Source organism: Nicotiana tabacum, chromosome 4 (assembly GCF_000715075.1).
Source record: "Nicotiana tabacum cultivar K326 chromosome 4, ASM71507v2, whole genome shotgun sequence".
Lineage (NCBI taxonomy): Eukaryota > Viridiplantae > Streptophyta > Magnoliopsida > Solanales > Solanaceae > Nicotiana > Nicotiana tabacum.
In genome coordinates this window covers 112,360,282-112,379,690 of record NC_134083.1, presented here as the reverse complement: position 1 = coordinate 112,379,690, position 19,409 = coordinate 112,360,282, and the positions used below count along the sequence as shown (strand labels likewise).

At 38.8% G+C, this 19,409-nt stretch overlaps 1 protein-coding gene across 3 annotated transcripts; it reads left to right on the top strand.

The window, feature by feature from the left end:
* The first annotated feature begins 1,372 nt into the window (after positions 1-1,372).
* LOC107795085 (putative E3 ubiquitin ligase SUD1) lies at positions 1,373-19,407 on the top strand. Of its 3 annotated transcripts, none has more exons than XM_016617661.2 (9): positions 1,373-1,832; positions 14,149-14,841; positions 15,185-15,952; positions 16,041-16,252; positions 16,383-16,736; positions 17,311-17,468; positions 17,557-17,720; positions 17,804-17,950; positions 18,543-19,407. In XM_016617661.2, the coding sequence occupies exons 1-9, from the start codon at positions 1,557-1,559 to the stop codon at positions 19,029-19,031; spliced, it is 3,261 nt and encodes a 1,086-aa protein (XP_016473147.2). In that variant the 5' UTR covers positions 1,373-1,556; the 3' UTR covers positions 19,032-19,407. The 3 variants fall into 3 exon arrangements, with proteins under 3 accessions (XP_016473147.2, XP_016473145.2, XP_016473144.2); XM_016617659.2 differs by having other exon boundaries at positions 17,308-17,468; XM_016617658.2 differs by having other exon boundaries at positions 17,296-17,468.
* The last annotated feature ends 2 nt before the right edge of the window (positions 19,408-19,409 follow it).

The following is a 19,409-nucleotide window of genomic DNA, read 5'->3' as shown; positions in this document are numbered from 1 at the left end:
TATCGAATACATTACAAAATTTTATTTTAGATAAAATTTATTCTAAAATAGTAAAGAATCAATGACTATTTTATTTTGGATCTTTATGCTTATTGAACCGTTACTGTTATTTATATAAATCAAAAAATATTTATTTTTAAAATTCATCATAAAAGTAAAATTATTTGTCAAATTGACAATTGAGTACTTAAATTTGTTTTCATAAGAAGACTATTGACAGGGAAAGAAATTGATTATAGTATACTATTAAGAACCAAATTTGCTAAAATTAAAACTTGAAACAATAAGGATAAAATAGCAGTAAATGTATTCTAAATTAAATGAGTTGTAATTAATTGAATCTTTTTCCCCCAATAAATGGCATCTCTCTATGTTTTTATATAGTAAGTTATTTTTGTAAAATATTAACCCAACATTAATCATTTTTAGACTTTATATCGTCACTAATTTTTCTCATGAGCTATATAGAATCAATCTCTCCGTTCTCAAATCTCTAAAAGACATTTAGCAACAAACAAACAAAAAGAAAACTCTAAAAGACCCAAAAAAAAAATCCACTTTATAGCTCTAAAAGACCAAAAAAATCAACTTTATTTTATTCGACAAATCTTTAAAGAATCACGATAAAGATATTTTCGTGTAATTTGTTTGTATTTAGTATAAAGTCATAGAAATAACAATAATTTTTATAAGATATTCTTTCAAAAGTTCTTATAACTTACACTTTTTTCGATAAATTTTATTTTATCACTCAAATATATTATTTAACTATTATTTAAAATTATATACTCATAGACATGAACATGTATAAAAATCAACATTTTTGCCGTTTCTATCTTCTCGTAAGTCCGCTCATATGTAGCATGTTAGTGATTCCTGCAAACATAACAATTAGTACTCAATTAGATAGCAAAACATGCTACTTTAGCAAAAAGAAGCCAAATAAGTAAAACAATTTCAGGATTCTTTAATTGAAAAAGAAAGAAAAATCAAATGTTCCAATTAGCAGTTAAAATAATTGTACATCATTTAAATAAGGAAAGGATTTATTAAGTCAAATCTTACTTAATTTGTAATTCTTAAATATTAGGAGGGAAAAGATTTAATAGTCAATATTTTTAATGATTTGAAAGCCTTAAATATTATGAAAATTATCAAATGACTATTTTGTTTAGTATAAAATTTATTTTTGAAAGGGTAAAAAAGACGAACGACATTTCGCTTAAAATATTCATGCTTTTAATATATATATATATATATATATATCCCAAATAGTCATCGATAAAAATATATCTACTAAATAATTATGTATTATAATACTCATATTCACTATTTAATCCTTGTATTATAATTCCGTTTATAACTTCCAGCCCGTAAGCTAACCAAACGGCCGTCTTTCAAAGCACAATTACGTTCGGAAGGGCAAAATCATCATCTGCCACATCCATAATCACATCTTCCAGTCCGTAACGCCACCTCTTCATGAAATAAATTCACACATCCGCACGACCTCAAAAACCTTGTAAAATTGAAACAGTGCTCGAATTCAATCGTTTATGGAGATTGCACCGGCGGGGCACGACAGTGGCTTGAGAAGTTCTGTTGCAGAAACCTCTACCGTCGATGCGATCAATTCGTCTTCATCTGCTTTATCGGATTCTGTAGCGAACAATTACGATGATGAAGACGAGGATGTTTGCCGGATCTGTCGTAACCCCGGTGACACGGATAATCCGTTGCGGTATCCATGCGCTTGTAGCGGTAGCATCAAGTATGTTCACCAAGATTGCCTTCTTCAATGGCTTAATCACAGCAATGCTCGCCAATGTGAGGTTCGTTGTTAGAGTTTCCTTTCAACTTTTTGAGTATGTAATTTCCTTCTTTGATAAATGTATTAGTTAGGGAATTACATGAAAAGGTTAAGCGATCAATGAATCTATTATTTGGAAGTGTGAGAGGTTGACAGTGGAGGGCTTACGGAGAGGTAGAGTTAGGCCAAAGAAAGAGGTGGGGAGAGGTGATTAGGCAAGACATGGCGCAACTTCAGCTGATCGAGAATATGATCAAGGAAGGTACGGAGGTCGAGGATTAGGGTAGTAGAGTAGGTAGTCTAGAGTGTTCATAACATTTGTATTGGCACGCAGTCTCGCTTTTTGTTGGTAGTAGGTTTTTATGACTAACCGTTGTTTTCTTTCATTGTTGATTACCTTAATATCTTGTTTTTATTCTGCTTTTATATAACAACCTCTCTATCCTCACAAGGTAGGGGTAAGGTCTGCGTACACACTACGTATGTTGTTGTTGTTAGATGGGGTGAAATAAATTTAATGACCATTAGTGGTAAAGATTAAGGTTCAGTTATTTCTACACCTATATTATGTCTGGTGTGTGCAAGAATTACAAACTTGTATAGCAATATATTATATGCGGGCGCAGAGGTGGATCCAGAATTTGAACATACGGTTTCGAGTTGGGATTTCTACCACAACTCATTTAATTTACTGGGTTCAAAATCTATTATTCATACTTATTTAGTGAATTTTTAACACATATACAGGGTCCGAGTCAAAGTTATTGGGTTTTGATGAACCCATAAGTTACTTCTACCTCCGCCCATTTGCATGAGATTTAGCGAATACGTAGCTTTAATTTAGTACAACAACAACAACAAAAAATCCAGTATAATACCACATAGTGGGGTCAGGGGTAGTGTGTATGCAGCTTTACCCCTACCTTGTGGAGATAGAGAAGATGTTTCCAATAGACCCTCGATTCAGAGAAGTATAAGTACCACGTTAAAGAAGAGAAAAACAAGAAGCACAACAGTCAGAAGCCATTTAAAAGCACCACGTTAAAGAAGAAAAAAACAAGAAGCGCAACGGTGAGAAGCCAGGTAAAAGCAACACAAATAACAACCAAATAATCAGGTGGCCGCAATGAAAGAAATGGCAGGTAGTCATAGAAATCTAATGCCAACAGAATACTAAAGTACGCACTAATACTACCGGTATGACAGGGAGAACACTAAACTAACTACTCTACTACCCTAATCTTCGATCTCCACACCTTTCTATCAAGGGTCATGTTCTCGGTTAGCTGAAGTTGCGCTATGTCTCGCTTAATCCTCACCCCAATTCTTCTTCGGCTTACCTCTACCTCTCCTTAGGCCTTCCAATGACAACCTCTCACGCCTCCTGACCGGAGCTTCTTTGCTCCGCCTCCTCACATGTCCAAACCATCTAAGCATCGCTTCCAGCATCTTGTCCTTAATTGGGGCCACACCCACCTTGTCTCGAATAACTTCATTCCTAATCCTATCTAACCTCGTGTGCCCGCACATCCATCTCAACATTCTCATCTCTGCTACCTTTATCTTCTGGACATGAGAGCTTTTGACTGGCCAACACTCAGCCCTATACAACATACTCGGCCAGTCCACCGCTTTGTAGAACTTACCTTTAAGTTTTGCTGGCACCTTCTTATCACACAAGACACTGGAAGCAAGTCTCCATCTCATCCATCCCGTCCCAATACGATGTGTGACATCTTCGTCGATCTCCCCACCCCTCTGTATAACAGACCCAAGGTACTTAAAACTTACTCTCCTAGGGATGATAGCTTTAATTTAGTATTGGAATGAATGGATTCAAATAGAATGGAAATTTCACAATGGATTGTTAGAGCCAATTCTAACTAGTTTGGGGTTGAGACACACTTAAGTTGGATTAGAACTTATAATTGCGCGGCCTGATGTCGCTACTCGTCCTTTATTGACGGGTCAGTTTTCTTGATCTGTACACCTCTTTTTGGCAAAGTCTTGTAGCATGCTATACTGAGGGAAATGTTTAAGCTATTGAAAATTATTGATAGTTTTGCTTAAGGGATTACCTCGTGGACTAGTGCTCCCAGCTATTGGGGGTGTTACAATTAAAAGAAGCTTGTCCATGAAAAATAAACTAAATAGTGCATTCTATAGCATTTAAATCTTATATAGCATGAAAATTAACTAAATAGTGCATTCTATAGCATTTGAATGTTTGAACGATGTAAGGTTCTTATGTTGGATGCGAAGATATAGACATGTTTCAAATGCTTTCATCAAGAATAGGCAAATCACCAATGAAACCTTAATAGCTAATGAAGTTCTGGATTGGAGACTTAAAAGTGGTGCCCCTGGTATTCTATGCAAACTAAAAGTGGAAAAGGCTTTTGACCAAGTGAATGGGTCATATCTCGTGACAATGTTAAGGAAGATGGGGCTTGGGGAAAGATGGATAAGGTGGATAAAGTTCAACATCACTACAGTAAAATAATTGTCTTGGTAAATAGGAGCCCCATTGGCTCCTCTCTCCACAAAAGGAATTTAGACAGGGGGGTCCCCTCTACACCTTTTTTCTAATTCTAGTAATAAAGATCTAAGCAAGATGCTTGACAAAGCAAAACAACTGCAGTGGATCAAAGGTTTTGAGGTTGAGGGGACACTATCTCAGAACCTTAGAAAAAACTAAGATGCGACCCTATTTTCCAGGCGAGACTCCTGAACTAAAGGAAAGCTAAAGATTGACAACTTAAGGAAACTAAAAATTGACCCTATTCTGCAGGCAGGACCCCTGAACTCAAGGAAAGCAATGATTAACAACTTAAGGAAACTAAAACTGACAACTTAGGAAAAACTAAGATGCGACCCTATTTTCCAGGCGGGACTCCTGAACTTAAGTAAAGCTAAAGATTAACAACTTAACAAAACTAAAACTGGCCCTATTCTACAGGCGGGGCCCTGAACTTAAAGAAAGCTAAAAACTCCTCATGACTAGGGGTACGTCTAGAAGGTACGGTTCTTCCCAACTAGGAAATTGCTTAGGAGATAAAGTTTTTCTCAGACAGCCTTTGTGCTAACAGAATTGGGGAACTATACCTTGAAAATTCAAGCTTGCACATAGTCTTCATCCCTGTTTGAAGCAAAGAAAACTTGTAAGTTTAAAACATGTTGGTTGGTTTGTGGCCTTGACTTTGAGGGCGATTGCTCCTGCACTTGCCATGATTAATTTTAATTTTAACTTGGAAGACAATGCTGGCTAACCACTCTTCCGGACAACCCTTATCACGGAGAATATATCTGACTCGTTTAATTCCAATACCCTTTACGTGATGCACTGTACCCATCTAGAATTTACTGCACATTTGTTTTTTACATGAATCCCAACATGCGTCAACTGTCATCAACTCGGCATGCATACTATCCTTCCATGGCTTATGTCACTTTGATGTTCTAGCCAGACTCTGCATTGTGCAATTGTAAAGCTGGTAGCATATTTTGAAGTCATTTCTCACTTGTTCCGGAAAAAATACTCGAAAGGGACTCAATTAAAGCCAGAGGAATGAAGCAAGAAGAGAGAGTTTGGAAAAATTGTATTTAACAAGAAAATTTCTATGTAGAAAAGAGAACAAAGTAGAAATTTATTTGATATGGCGGCTGACTCCACTGACCATGACATGCATTTTGGATTGAGCGTCCTGATATGTCCAACAAGTCTAATCTTCAACTCTTGTTATACCTTCAAGCTGTGAAATTGGCTTCAATGCTCCAATAGTTCTATCAGATTCACGATCCTCATTCGACTTATGGTGTCCCGAATGGTTTTCACCAACAAGCCTTTCTCATTTGTTCTTTCTCTCAACTATCGCCTTATGATGCCCGTGAGGGTTTTCACCAATAAGACTTTCATTTTTTTTTCTCTCTCATGATGCAACTGACAAGGCATTAACAACGGTACAAAAATCATATGCTTCTTGCATGTCGGACTTGGCACTCTCAAAGATTATCTAGAAGGTCTTTATGGACTGTAATGCGGCTTTTGGACAGGGATAGAAAGAAAGGATGTCATGAAGGCTCAAAATAACTAAAACAGAAGGGTTTAAACTTACAACTTTTGGAATCGATAAAATTTTTGCCCCAATTTCTTTGACATGAGAGAATTTTGAATTTTTGACTTGGTGTGACCGAACCCCAAAGTAAGGCTGCCTATGTATCTTGTTGATACAAGAATCAGGTCAAACGTAGTTCAAACTAAAGTTGTTTTATTTTGTTGTTTTTCTTCTTTTTCTTTCTCTGCTGGGTGAGATGGAGAACTCAGAAAGTCGGAGAGATTTTGGGATTTGTAGGCGTATTAGTGTGAGGAGGTTGATGTGGCAATACGGAAGATGAGCAGGGGTAAGGCGACTGGGTCTGACGAGATCCCGGTGGAATTTTGGAAAGAAGCGGGTAGGGTAGGCTTGGAGTGGCTTACTAGCTTGTTTAACGTCATTTTCAAGACAAAGAAGATACCCGAAGATTGGAGGTGGAGTTTGATGATTCCGTTGTACAAAAACAAAGGTGATATCCAGAACTGCAACAACTATAGGGGTATCAAGCTGCTGAGTCACACTATGAAGGTTTGGGAGATGGTAGTGGAGAAGAGAGTGAGGACAGGTGTATCTATCTCTGAGAACCAGTTCGGATTTATGTCGGGACGGTCAACTACAGAAGCCATTCACCTTGTGAAACGATTGGTGGAGCAGTATAGGGAGAGGAAAAAGGACTTGCACACGGTGTTCATTGACCTTGAGAAGGCTTATGACAAAGTCCCGAGGGAGGTGCTATGGAGATGTTTGGAGGTTAGCGGAGTCCCGGTAGCGTACATTAGGGTGATTAAGGACATGTACGAAGATGCTAAAACTCGGGTGAGGACTGCGGGAGGAGACTCGGAACATTTCCCTGTGGAGATGGGGTTGCATCAGGGATCAGCCCTTAGCCCGTTTTTGTTTGCCCTAGTGTTGGATGTGCTGACACGACATATACAAGGGAGCGTGTCATGGTATATGTTATTTGCTGATGACATAGTACTGATTGACGAGACGCGAGGGGGTGTTAACGCTAGGTTGGAAGTTTGGAGACAGACGCTGGAGTCCAAAGGTTTCAAGTTGAGTAGGTCAAAAACTGAATACTTGGAGTGCAAGTTCAGTGATGAGAGGCATGAAGAAGTAGATTGATACTCAAGTCATTTCCACAAGAGATAGTTTCAAGTATCTTGGGTCTATAAGCCAAGGCAACGGGGAGATTGACGAGGATGTTACTCACCGCATTGGAGCGGGTTGGATGAGATGGAGGCTAGCTTCGGGATTTTTATGCGATAAGAATGTGCCGCCTAGACTTAAGGGCAAATTCTACAGGGTGGTGGTTAGACCGGCTATGTTGTATGGAGCTGATTGTTGGCCCGTCAAGAAGTCCCATGTCCAGAAAATGAGCGTAGCTGAAATGAGGATGTTGAGATGGATGTGTGGACATACCAGGAAAGACAAGATTAAGAATGAAGTTATTAGGGACAAGGTGGGAGTGGCATCCGTGGAAGCCAAGTTGCGGGAATCGAGGCTACGATGATTTGGGCATGTGAGGAGGAGAGACATAGATGCCCCGGTCATGTTTTACTATTTGTAAGTTGTAACATTTGAGCTGTCTAGCTCATCTTTCTGTTATTTGATTATTTTCACATATAGCAAGTTGGATTGGATCTTCTTTTTCTGGGATAATTTTGGTGTCTAGGCCAGTTTTTGATGAAATAAGATGTTTCATCAAAAGGCATCATGAAGATGCAGTAGAACAAAAGTGAGCACAGGAATGGAAATGCTAGCTCCAATACATTAGTTCTAAGCTAGAGATGTGGAGTTAACAAAGTCCAAAAACTGATCATCACTAATTACAGGGATTAGGTTGTTCCAACAAAATAAGTTAAGAAGACACCTACTTCTTAAGGAGTGGTTTGGAGTTGAAATTCCATCAAAGCAGCTTGGTTTTTTTTGTCCAAATCATCCAGATCTTCTGGATGGTTCTATCAATTCTCTGAGCACCAGCTTTCATAGGCATCTTTTTAAAAGGCATGATCCAGTTGACAAGAGTGGGTTGCTCTAGTGGTAAGTACCCTCCACTTCCAACCAAGAGGTTGTGAGTTCGAGTCACCCCAAGAGCAAGGTGGGGAGTTCTTGGAGGGAGGGAGCCGAGGGTCTGTCGGAAACAGCCTCTCTACCCCAGGGTAGGGGTAAGGTCTGCGTACACACTACCCTCCCCAGACCCCACTAGTGGAATTATACTGGGTTGTTGTTGTTGTTGTTGTTGATCCAGTTGAATCGAAAAATAGAATGGAACATGTTCCATAGATCACTAGCGATTGTATATTGCAAAACTAGGTGGCTGATACTCTCTGAGTTGTTGGAGCACATGTAGCATCTGTTCACTGGCTGTATGCTCCTTCTGCTAAGGTTATATGGGTTAGACTCCAGACAAAACATATGACCTTTGGCGGATGTTTTGGTTCTCCAGAATACTCTCTAAGGCCAAAACTTGTGATTTGATTATGTGCACTGAGGTGGGTGTAGCTAGCTTTTACAGTGTATAACCACCCTTTTGATTCACCCAGATTAGTCTATCTTCAACTTGGTCATCAGTGTGGTGATTTCTCAATCTTCCCAGCATGTTAAGAAGATCTTCCAAGTGTTGCCACTTTTATTCTAAGTAGTAGTTGACTTTGGGTTAGTGGCTATCTGCAAAAGGGTTGGGATAAATCTCCATCAGCGAGGCATTGTACAGCCTTTTGTCCTTACAAAACCTGATTTGAGTTCCATTTCCAGCTTTAAAACTGATCATTTGAGAGATCTCATTCCATAGTATACTTATATACTTCCAGGGTCCTACACCATGAGGGGATCTAGGTGTTTTTGTGCACCAGTGATCCTGTGCACCATATGTTGCCTTGATCATATCTTTCTAGATCCCACGTTCACCTGAACCATATCTCTGTAACCACTTCACCAGCAGGCTCTTGTTGTGGCATGCTAGGTCTCTCACCCCAAGCCACTTTTGAGTTTTGGTTGAGTGACTTAATCCCATTTAATCAAATGAAATTTATGACATTAACTATTACCTTCCCAAAGGAAGGTCCTTCCGATCTTGTCTAGTTGATTCAAAACTCTTTTAGGGATAGGGAATAGTTACATGAAATAGTCCAATTGAGAGATATTGCATTTGCCGTGATGCTAAGCGTTCTTTTTCCCATTTCAATCTTTTGCGGATTTGAGTTTTGCGCCCACTGGGAGGCCCAAATATGTGGCAGGAAAAGAGCCAATATTACATCCATAATTTCTGTCAGTTCTTTAATGTTTTGGACAACATTCACTGGATAAATAATACTCTTCAGCATATTGTTGTGAAGGCTAGATATGGCGTCAAATATGAGTAGTGTGAGATTGTTTGCCAATGACCTTTTTTATTCTTTCAGCTAGAACCTTTGCTGCAATTTTGTATACATTGCCTATAGGACTAATGGGTCTGTAGTTTCTTAATTCAATTGTCCCCTTCTCTTTAGGGATCAATGTAATAAATAAAGCATTGCAAGATCTCACCTTATTATATTTGAAAGTGATTGAGTGCATCCAGAACTTCTTGTCTAATGAATTCCCATGATTTCTGATAAAAAGCCCATAGTATAGCTATCAGGTTCTAAACCTTTATCTCCTCAAAAGTTCTGTCAAGCCATTTTTTGCCTCCCCAGAGATGCTGGCCAGATCCGCAAAATAGTTGTAGGCCTTCGAACTTCGTTTTTAGTATATAAATTTTGATATTAATCTAAGAATTTCTTCTCTGATTTGTTCTTTATCCTTAATAACATCATCTCCCACCTTGAGTCTGTCAACGCCAACAACAACAATAACATAGCCAGTCTAATCCCACGAGTGGGGTCTGGGGAGGGTAGTGTGTACGTAAACCTTACCCCTACTTTGTGTAGGTAGAGATGCTGTTTCCGATAGACCCTCGGCTCAAGGCAAGCATAAACACTACAATTTAGAAAAGTAAATGCAATAGTGAAGAAGTTAAGGAAAAAGAAGCCGTAACAACAAGAAGATTATAATAGAACCGAAGCAGAAGCAACATCAGGTAGTAATAGACAATCTAAGAATAAGGAAATACGAGAATAATACAAAACTACAGGTATGAGAAGGAAAAACGCTCGACTACCTACTAACTTTCTACCCTAATTCTCAACCTCCCACCCTCCTATCAAGAGTCATGTCCTCAGTAAGCTGAATATTGTCATATCATGCCTAATCACCTCTCACCAATACTTGTTCGGTCTACCTCTACATTTCTTTGGACCCACCATTAACAACCTCTCACACCTACTCACGGGAGCATCCATGCATCTCTTCTTCACATGTATGAACTATCTCAGCCTCGCTTCCTGCATCTTTTCTGTTTTTCATATCTTGATACACTCTGATGCAGCCTCCCTATAAAGCTCTGACGACTCTGAAAGTGTTTGAAGACCAAGCTTGGAGAGGGATGCCAATAGCTTTGACCTAAAAATTTCATGTTCTATAGCTAGCCAGTTCTATCCCGTCATGAGTGATCACTATTCCAGCTTCAGAATCATTTGTCGTCTTTAATTTGCACTGCCTCCTACTTTGATGGGAGTTCGAAGAAAAAATGATTGTGTGATAGGGGTGTCACTTTAAGTCCTGCATATACATTTCTTTATATTGTTTGTGGTGCTAGAACTAAATAGATCATTGAAACATCCGACCAGACACTTGAGTTAACCTTATTTTGCTATTTATCTACTTCTTTACTAATCTTGATTATTTTACCTTCTACCATGGCTGGTTTAGGCCATTTATGGGAATCAGCAGCATCCGAGTATATCTATATAAGTAAACCTCTATTTTCTTTCCCCATCTTCTGCAAAGATCCACTGAATCCCTTGGAGCTTTTTGTACAGCCTCACAAACCTACCAAAGGTTTTGTTTGTCATTTTTTAAACTGCTCGTGAGTCGCCAAAGCTGTCACACCCCTTTTTTTCACTTTAACCCCTCTAAAAATAGATAAAGTGATTTTTAAAATTCAAAAGGGTTTTTCAATTTGAAAGTGACAAAATTCGTGTTTCAAAGGATTTTTCAGAGTCGCCACTTGACAATTGTTTCGGTGTGTCAAGTCACCGTTTAAAAAAAAAAAGATTTTATCCTTTAAAACACATTTAGACTCTAAAACATAGTCTGCACCAGAAACTCTAAGTAAGGGGGTTCATTTGACTCGGGGAGAAGGTATTAGACATTTCCCAAGTCCCGTGAAAGTCACGGTTGCGTACATGTTCTAGTTGGCTTTAAAAATACTCAAATTGATATAGAAAACACATAAAACGGAAAATAAACACCAAAAGAGGTTCGAGTTCGTCCCCACCTAATAAATAAAATAAAAGAAAAGAAAATAACAAAAACAAATCTAATTATCCTACTACGCGTCCATGATGATGTCGCTTCGGCCTCCTTTTACATTCACTTCGGGGGCATTCCCCTGATAAAAAATTTACAGAGTTTACTGGCATTCTCCTGGATATAAACTAAAGGGAACGACCTCTCATCTCGAATAAAATAAAAACGAAGACCTAAAGTTTGCCTACCCAAGTATTGACGACCTAGGCATGCTCCTAGCCATATAAACAAGTGATAAAACAATAAGCAGAAACAATAAAATGTTTAAGTTCTAAATTTTGTTACCCACCCCCCACGGCCAACTTGACTAATTAGGACCCGATTTTATTTTAGTTTATTAAACTGAAACCTATGGCCCATTAATTGATAATCCTAACTTGTATTCAACCAACAAAATTCAATCAACAAGTGAGTAATTGTCAGCACCAACATAATCTAATTAGTAACAAGTCATAAGTAACTCAATCAAATAACTCCCAGTTCACAAAAACTCATGCCATTTTCATTTCAATAAATAGAGGATTAAGACAGAGAGAGAATTGGACCTCAAAATTGAAGATGCTAGTTGTCTTGAAACCCAACAATGGACGGAACTCGAACCGGAAACTAACGGACAACACTTCGACGTGCGACTGAAACCTTGACCGGAAAATAGAACCTCGAACCGGAGACCTTGCTGATGAAACCTCGAAGCTCGCCGGACAACTCGAGCTAAACCAGAAATTGAAACCTTAAAATATCTAATGCCTTTTGGATATGAAAATAGTGAATTTGCAGTAGTTGTGACTGTGCAAGGCTGGGGAATGGTGGTGACAAGGAGGAAGAAGCTGATGGACTATGGTTCGCCGGCAGTTGTGGTGAAAGGGCGATGCTCGTTGCCGGCAAAAATGAAAGTGACAGAGCTTTGTTTTGGCTTTTACATGACCTCAAGTTAGTACTTATGTGGCTATGGAAAAAAGGAAAATCAAGAGAGAAGATGAGTGTTTAACTGTGTTTTTGGGTTTGGGTGTTGGAATCTTGGTGAGGAAGATGACTTAAGCGGCGCTAGGTTTCTTTTATCCATATGGAAGGAAAGAAATAACAAATGTTTTGAAGACAGGAGTAGCTCCATACAAGTAGTTAAAATGAATTGTATTTTAAATTTTCACTTTTGGTGTAAAGAGTTTTCTGTAGGAGATGCAGAATCTATTCTACAATTTTTGGAAGCCTTGTAAAGTTCACAAGGATAGTACCCTGTAAATACTGTTGCCAGCATAATCTTTGTGCTGATGAATAAAATTTGTTACCATTCTCAAAAAAGACTCAGACTAGGAAGTGCATCTCGTAGGGGTGAAACTTGTAACCTAAAATTAGAAAGTGCGTCTCCCAAAAATAAAATCTGAAAGACCCAGACTAGGAAGTGCATCTCCTAGGGGTAAAACTAACAAACTTTAGAATAGGAAGTGCGTCTCCTAAAAGTGTGACCTGAATGACTCAAACTAGGAAGTATGTTTCCTAGATGTGAGATTGAACTTAAGGAAAACTATAAACTGACCTTGGCGGGCTTGAGGAAGGGCAGGGCTAGGCCAAAGAAGTATTGGGGAGAGGTGATTAGGTAGGACATGTCGGTGCTTCACCTAACCGAGGACATGACTAGCGATATGAATGTGTGGAGGTCGAGGATTTAAGGTGCTGAGTTGACAGGTAGTTGTGAGTTTCTCCTAGGTTTACCAGTAGTACTAGTAATATTCTGGTTGTTCGTTGAAAGTTACTTCCTTCTAGTTTGTTATTATATCTAAGTACTTAGCAACCACGTCCATTGTTTTTGAAAATTGCTATTGGAAATTGTTGCTCCCTGATTGTTATTATTTGATGCTACTTTTCCTCCCTTTTACTGGAAATTGTTGCTCCCTGATTTTTACTATTTGATGCTACTTTTTCTCCTCTTTTTCCTTATCGTCTTTTGTCTCCCTCTTCTTTCTTTCTCCCCCCTCTTTCTTCTTCTTCTTCCCTTTTCTTCCTTTCCACCTTTTCTTGAGCCGAGGGTTTATCGTAAACAACCTCTCTACCTCTCCAGGTAGGGGTAAGGTCTGCGTACACACTACCCTCCCCAGACCCCACCCGTGGGATTATACTGGGTATGTTGTTGTTCTTCTTCTTTTTCTTTATCTCTTTTTTTTCCTTCTTTTTTCTCTTTTTCTTTTTCTTCTTTTCTTCTTTTTTTTTTTCTCTTTTTCTTTTCTTTTGAAATGAACTTTCTAAAAGAAATTGCCCCAATTTTTACCTTATTAGGGACATGAAACTTTTGACTTCTATTTTTTTAGGACTCTAACTTGATTCCAAAAGAGGGCTTGTTGATGTCTATTAAATGAAAGGATTTTTCGCTAGAAGAAAAGAAGATCTTTCCTCCCATGGTTAAGAAGGAGAGAAAGTAGAGTCACTTGAGAAAGGCCACGTCAGAGCATCATGTGATAAGAAAGTAAAGTCGGTTCATTTCCCAAGAGAGAAAAATCCTTCCAAAGGATTTCTATTTTTGGACAGGTGTTCCTAAACTAATAAGTTGTGCCTGGTGTCTGGGCTAGTTTGCATGCACCTCGACTATTCTACTGGGTACTTGGTATCTCCCACCAACACAAGTATTGGATAACTTTCCAAGGTTTGGGAAGTCGGGAATAAATCATCCAATATCTTTTGCGTTTATTGAAATTTGTACCCTGATCTCCCATGGTTTTCGTCTCACTTGTTGACAGCATGACCACACCATTGGGTGGCAATTGGCTTTTATCTATGTATTTTTTTTTTTTTTAAATTTCTCTTCTATGCTTGCTTAAGGTGATTGTCGAATCTCATTAATTTCTTTATCTTCGAACGCAGGTGTGCAAACATGCATTCTCATTCTCCCCAGTTTATGCTGACAACGCTCCAGCCAGGCTTCCTTTTCAAGAGATTGTTGTCGGGATGGCTGTGAAAGCATGTCAAGTCCTGCAGTTTTTCCTTCGTCTTAGCTTTGTGCTCTCTGTGTGGCTGCTCATAATACCTTTTATTACATTCTGGATATGGAGATTGGCTTTTGTAAGAAGTTTTGGAGAAGCTCCGAGACTCTTTTTGAGTCACTTATCTACAACCATTATGCTTACTGACTGTCTGCATGGTTTTTTACTCTCTGCAAGCATCGTGTTTATCTTTCTTGGGGCAACATCATTGAGAGACTACTTCAGACATTTGCGTGAATTTGGGGGACAAGAAGCTGACAGGGAGGAAGATGCAGATAGAAATGCAGTTCATGCTGCAATAAGAGCTCCTGGTCAAGCTGATAGAAATTTTGCTGCTGATCGGAATGGTGAAGATGCCAATGGTGCACAAGGAGCTGCTGGAGCTGGTCAAATAATCAGAAGAAATGCAGAAAATGTTGCAGCCCATTGGGAGATGCAAGCAGCACGGCTTGAAGCTCATGTCGAGCAGATGTTTGATGGTTTGGATGACGCTGATGGCGCGGAGGATGTACCTTTTGATGAGCTTGTTGGCATGCATGGTCCTGTGTTTCATCTGGTTGAAAATGCATTTACTGTAAGTTCATTGTTCAGTTGGAAGTGTTCTTACTTTTGGACTTCTTTTGCAATATCTGGCATGCTTGCTTTATATTTCTTGTAAATTATCATTTTCTTTAGGCATCTTCAATGCCCTGACATCCATCCAGTAAATATATTATATTACTTTAAATTAGTGAGTTTTGTTTCTGCAGTAAGTCTCCAAGCTCCAATTCTGAAGGGTCTTTTCTTGTTATTACAATTCATGCTCTACTCATCAAGAATGCCCCTATCTCCTCCTAATGTATTCTTTAATTACTCTGCTTTTGTCGTCCACACTGGAGAATTAACTGATATGGCGGTCTGCCCTCCTATCAATGCAGGTTCTTGCCAGTAATATGATATTTCTTGGAGTAGTAATATTTGTTCCTTTATCATTAGGGCAAATTATACTCTATTATATGTCTTGGCTTCTGTCCTCCGCCAGTAATCCAGTATTGTCAACTTTCATGCCACTTACTGAAACAGCAGTTTTCTTGGCCAATATTACTCTGAAGAGTGCGTTGACTGCTGTAGCAAATTTGACAGCGGACGACCAAAAAAATGGTTTGCTTGGTCAAGTTGCTGAAATATTGAATGGAAATGCCACCGATTTGAGTGCAGCATCAGATAACCTCAGTGCAACAGTGTCAGCTGACCTTTTGAATGGATCATCCCTTTGGGGATCCAGGCTTTCTGATGTTACCACTCTTGCTGTTGGCTATATGTTTATATTTTCTCTAGTAGTTTTCTACCTTGGAATTCTCGCTCTAATTCGGTACACTCGCGGAGAGCCATTGACATTGGGAAGATTTTATGGCCTTGCTTCCATTGCAGAAACCATCCCCTCCCTCTTCAGGCAGTTTGTGGCAGCGATGAGGCATCTGATGACTATGATTAAGGTTGCGTTCCTTCTTGTCATTGAACTTGGAGTTTTCCCTCTGATGTGTGGATGGTGGCTGGATGTTTGCACCATCAGAATGTTTGGGAAATCGATCACCCAAAGAGTTGAATTTTTTTCTGTCTCTCCATTGGCGAGTTCATTACTTCATTGGGTTGTAGGGATTGTCTACATGCTACAAATAAGTATCTTTGTTAGCCTTCTTCGAGGGGTAAATTTTCTGTTAACTGTAATCTTTAAAGTCTCCATCTTTATACTGCTAAATGTTCTTTTACTAATTATGTACTATACTTATATAGGTTCTGCGTAAAGGGGTTCTTTACTTCCTGCGAGATCCAGCAGATCCCAACTACAACCCATTCCGTGATCTGATTGATGATCCTGTTCACAAGCATGCTCGTAGAGTTCTTTTATCAGTGGCTGTCTATGGAAGTTTAATAGTGATGCTTGTATTTTTGCCTGTCAAACTTGCCATGCAAATGACTCCTTCCATTTTCCCACTTGATATTTCGTAAGATTGTTTGAATGCTGTCTCCCTCTATTGATTTTGGTTTTAGTGTGTAATTGATATGTGAAGTGGTGTTTCGACATTCAGCCCTGTCGTTAACTCATGGAACTATCATTCTCTTTGGCCTTTGCAGTGTTTCTGATCCATTTACTGAAATTCCTGCTGACTTGCTTCTCTTTCAAATCTGTATTCCTTTTGCGATTGAGCATTTTAAGCTGCGTACAACAATGAAGTCTCTTCTCTGCTACTGGTTTACTGCTATTGGATGGGCTCTTGGTTTAACTGATTTCTTACTGCCCCATCCCGAGTATAATGGTGGCCAAGAGAATGGTAATGGTGATCAAGTAAGGCTGGAAAGGATGCATGCACCACATGGTGTACCTGATAGGGCGCTGGTAGGACTCGCTACTGATGATGTGAATAGAGCTAGGCATGCAGCGAATGCAAACTTTCTGGAGTATGATGGTGATGAAGAAACAGATCCTAAGTAAGTTGAACTATGCCCCAGAATGTTAATCCACTCTTATTGGACGATGAATTTTATACTATCGTACTTTGGACTTGCATTCTATTGCAGCCATCTATCTACATCTTGGGTAATTCAATCACTTCACTAATACCTTCTAGACCTGTTACTGTATATATTTACTTAAAAATGTGATCAGATAAAGCTATTTTCCTTGGTAATGAATAATAAGTAGAACCAAAATTGGCAGAGCAATGCTTGTTCTTTCTTGGTAAAGCGCATCATCTTGTCAACAAAGATTTTAAGTGCTATTTTCTTTAAAATACTTTAAACTTAAATTTTCTGTTCATTTGATCTTATTTCTTTCAAGTGGAGCCTACATGATTAATTGTCCTTTGCTTGTTTTAAAATATGGAAGTTGATAACATTAGCTTTTGCCAAAAATGCGGATACACACCCCTGTTATGTTCAGTTATAATGCTCTTCTTGTTAGTCTGTGGAAGCATAAGGAAAGAGAAGTTATAATTACCAATACTAAGCTTACTATAAATTTTTTAACAAGCAACTTATGTTGTTCAAGAACATCTTTTAGCAGGTCTGCCTTTGTGCTTCGTATTGTGTTGTTGTTGATTGTGGCTTGGATGACTCTCCTCATGCTTAATTCTGCCCTGATAATAGTTCCGATTTCACTTGGAAGAGTGCTCTTCAGTGTCCTCCCACGTCTTCCAGTAACACATGGAATCAAGTGCAATGGTATTAGACTTACCTAAGTCAGTAACAGCATATTAGTTTTTGATGTTTAACAATAATTATTGACCCTGTTGTTGCTTTAACTTCTTAGATTTGTATGCATTTGTAATTGGAAGCTATGCAATTTGGATCGCTATTGCTGGGGCAAGGTACTCCATTGAACAAATTAGGAAGAGGAGAGCTACGGTTTTGATGGTCCAAATTTGGAAATGGTGTGTCATTGTTCTGAAGAGTTCTGCACTGTTGTCAATATGGGTAATGTCAAAATTTCCTGTTTCAAGAGTTATGCCATGATTTCTTTTTCATATTGTTAATTCATTCACTGATTCTCTGTCCAGATTTTTATCATCCCTCTGTTGATTGGGCTGCTTTTTGAAGTTCTGGTCATTGTGCCTATGCGAGTGCCTATTGATGAAAGCCCAGTGTTCCTTCTATATCAGGATTGGGCTTTGGGATTAATCTTTCTAAAAATCTGGACTAGGCTGGTAAGTTTCATGTCATTTAATCTACTTTAGTTGTTACCTTTATTCTGTTTCATTTATTTAACGAGAATGTATGTGGCAAGACAGAATTTGCAGTTGAGTATTTGTTTTTAATTACTTAATGGATGTGGAGCTTCCGCTTTGCATTTCTGCTACATTTTCACCCCTTGATAATTGATAATTTCTTTGTTTCTTTTTTTTTTCCTGGCGAGCCATGTATGTTGTGTGCATAATACTAATTTTGGAAGCAACTATTCCCCTATAGAGGATGGCCGTGTCTTCACATTCATCGCCTTGTCTCCAGGAGTTAACATTGTTTTAAAAACAGCAAGCATGCTTTCTCTTGGACCTCTTATACCGTGTTAAAGTTCAAAACTCTTGACTGCTTGAGTTGTTAAAAAAAGAATAAGGAGAGAAGTGAACTCTTGACTGCACCACCTCCCAAAAAAATGTTCAAGAGAGTTTTCAAGAATGCCCTTGCCCTTCTTTGTGTTAAGATTTAAAACCTCAGCGCTTTCCTGGCTGTCATCTTTTATTTCCCTTGGCTGATTTTTGTTCCACAGTACTCATATTGGGAGTTAATTTGTGCTACCAGGTTATGCTAGATCATATGATGCCACTGGTGGATGGAAGTTGGAGAATGAAATTTGAGAGGGTGAGGGAAGATGGTTTCTCTAGGTTGCGAGTCTTTTGGGTGCTTCGCGAGATTGTTGTTCCAATTATCATGAAGCTGCTTACGGCATTGTGTTTCCCATACGTTTTAGCCAAGGGTGTATTTCCAATATTTGGTTACCCGTTACTTGTTAACTCTGCTGTCTATAGATTTGCTTGGCTTGGTAGCCTTGGCTTCAGTTTCTTCTGGTTCTGTGCAAAACGTTTCCATGCATGGTTCACCAATCTCCACAATTCTATACGTGATGACCGTTATTTGATTGGTCGTAGACTTCACGATTATGGGGAAGAGTTGGAGCAGAGGGAAAAGGAATTAGTGGAGTCTAGAGAAGGCAGTTCAAGAGTGGATAGAGATGACCAGGAGGCTGATGTAGGGTTAAGACAGAGGCATGCTATTCTGCAAGATGCTTAAATTTTGTGCCAATTGTGGCCCCTTAAGCTGCTCCTCGAGAAGGATGTTTTTGACTGGGAGCAGAGGTATGTAAATTGCTAACAGATCTAGCTATGCTCTCTTGCAGAACCTAAGAGGGAACAGAGTCAGTACTAATTATGTGCAGTTTCTCCATAGTGATATATAAGTTCTTGTTAATACGTGCCTGCGCCCTTTGCAAATCAGTGTTCATTTTGTTAGGAGAGTACAGTTCCTTTTTTTTATTTTGGATTGTACGTTTAGAAGATATGAGGAATATAAGCGTTCAGATTTAGGGGCTGGTTTGTTCCAAGTATTTACCCATTGCGGAAGCAAGTCACTGGAGATGGTTATTGAGTATCCATATTCATCATCATTTTA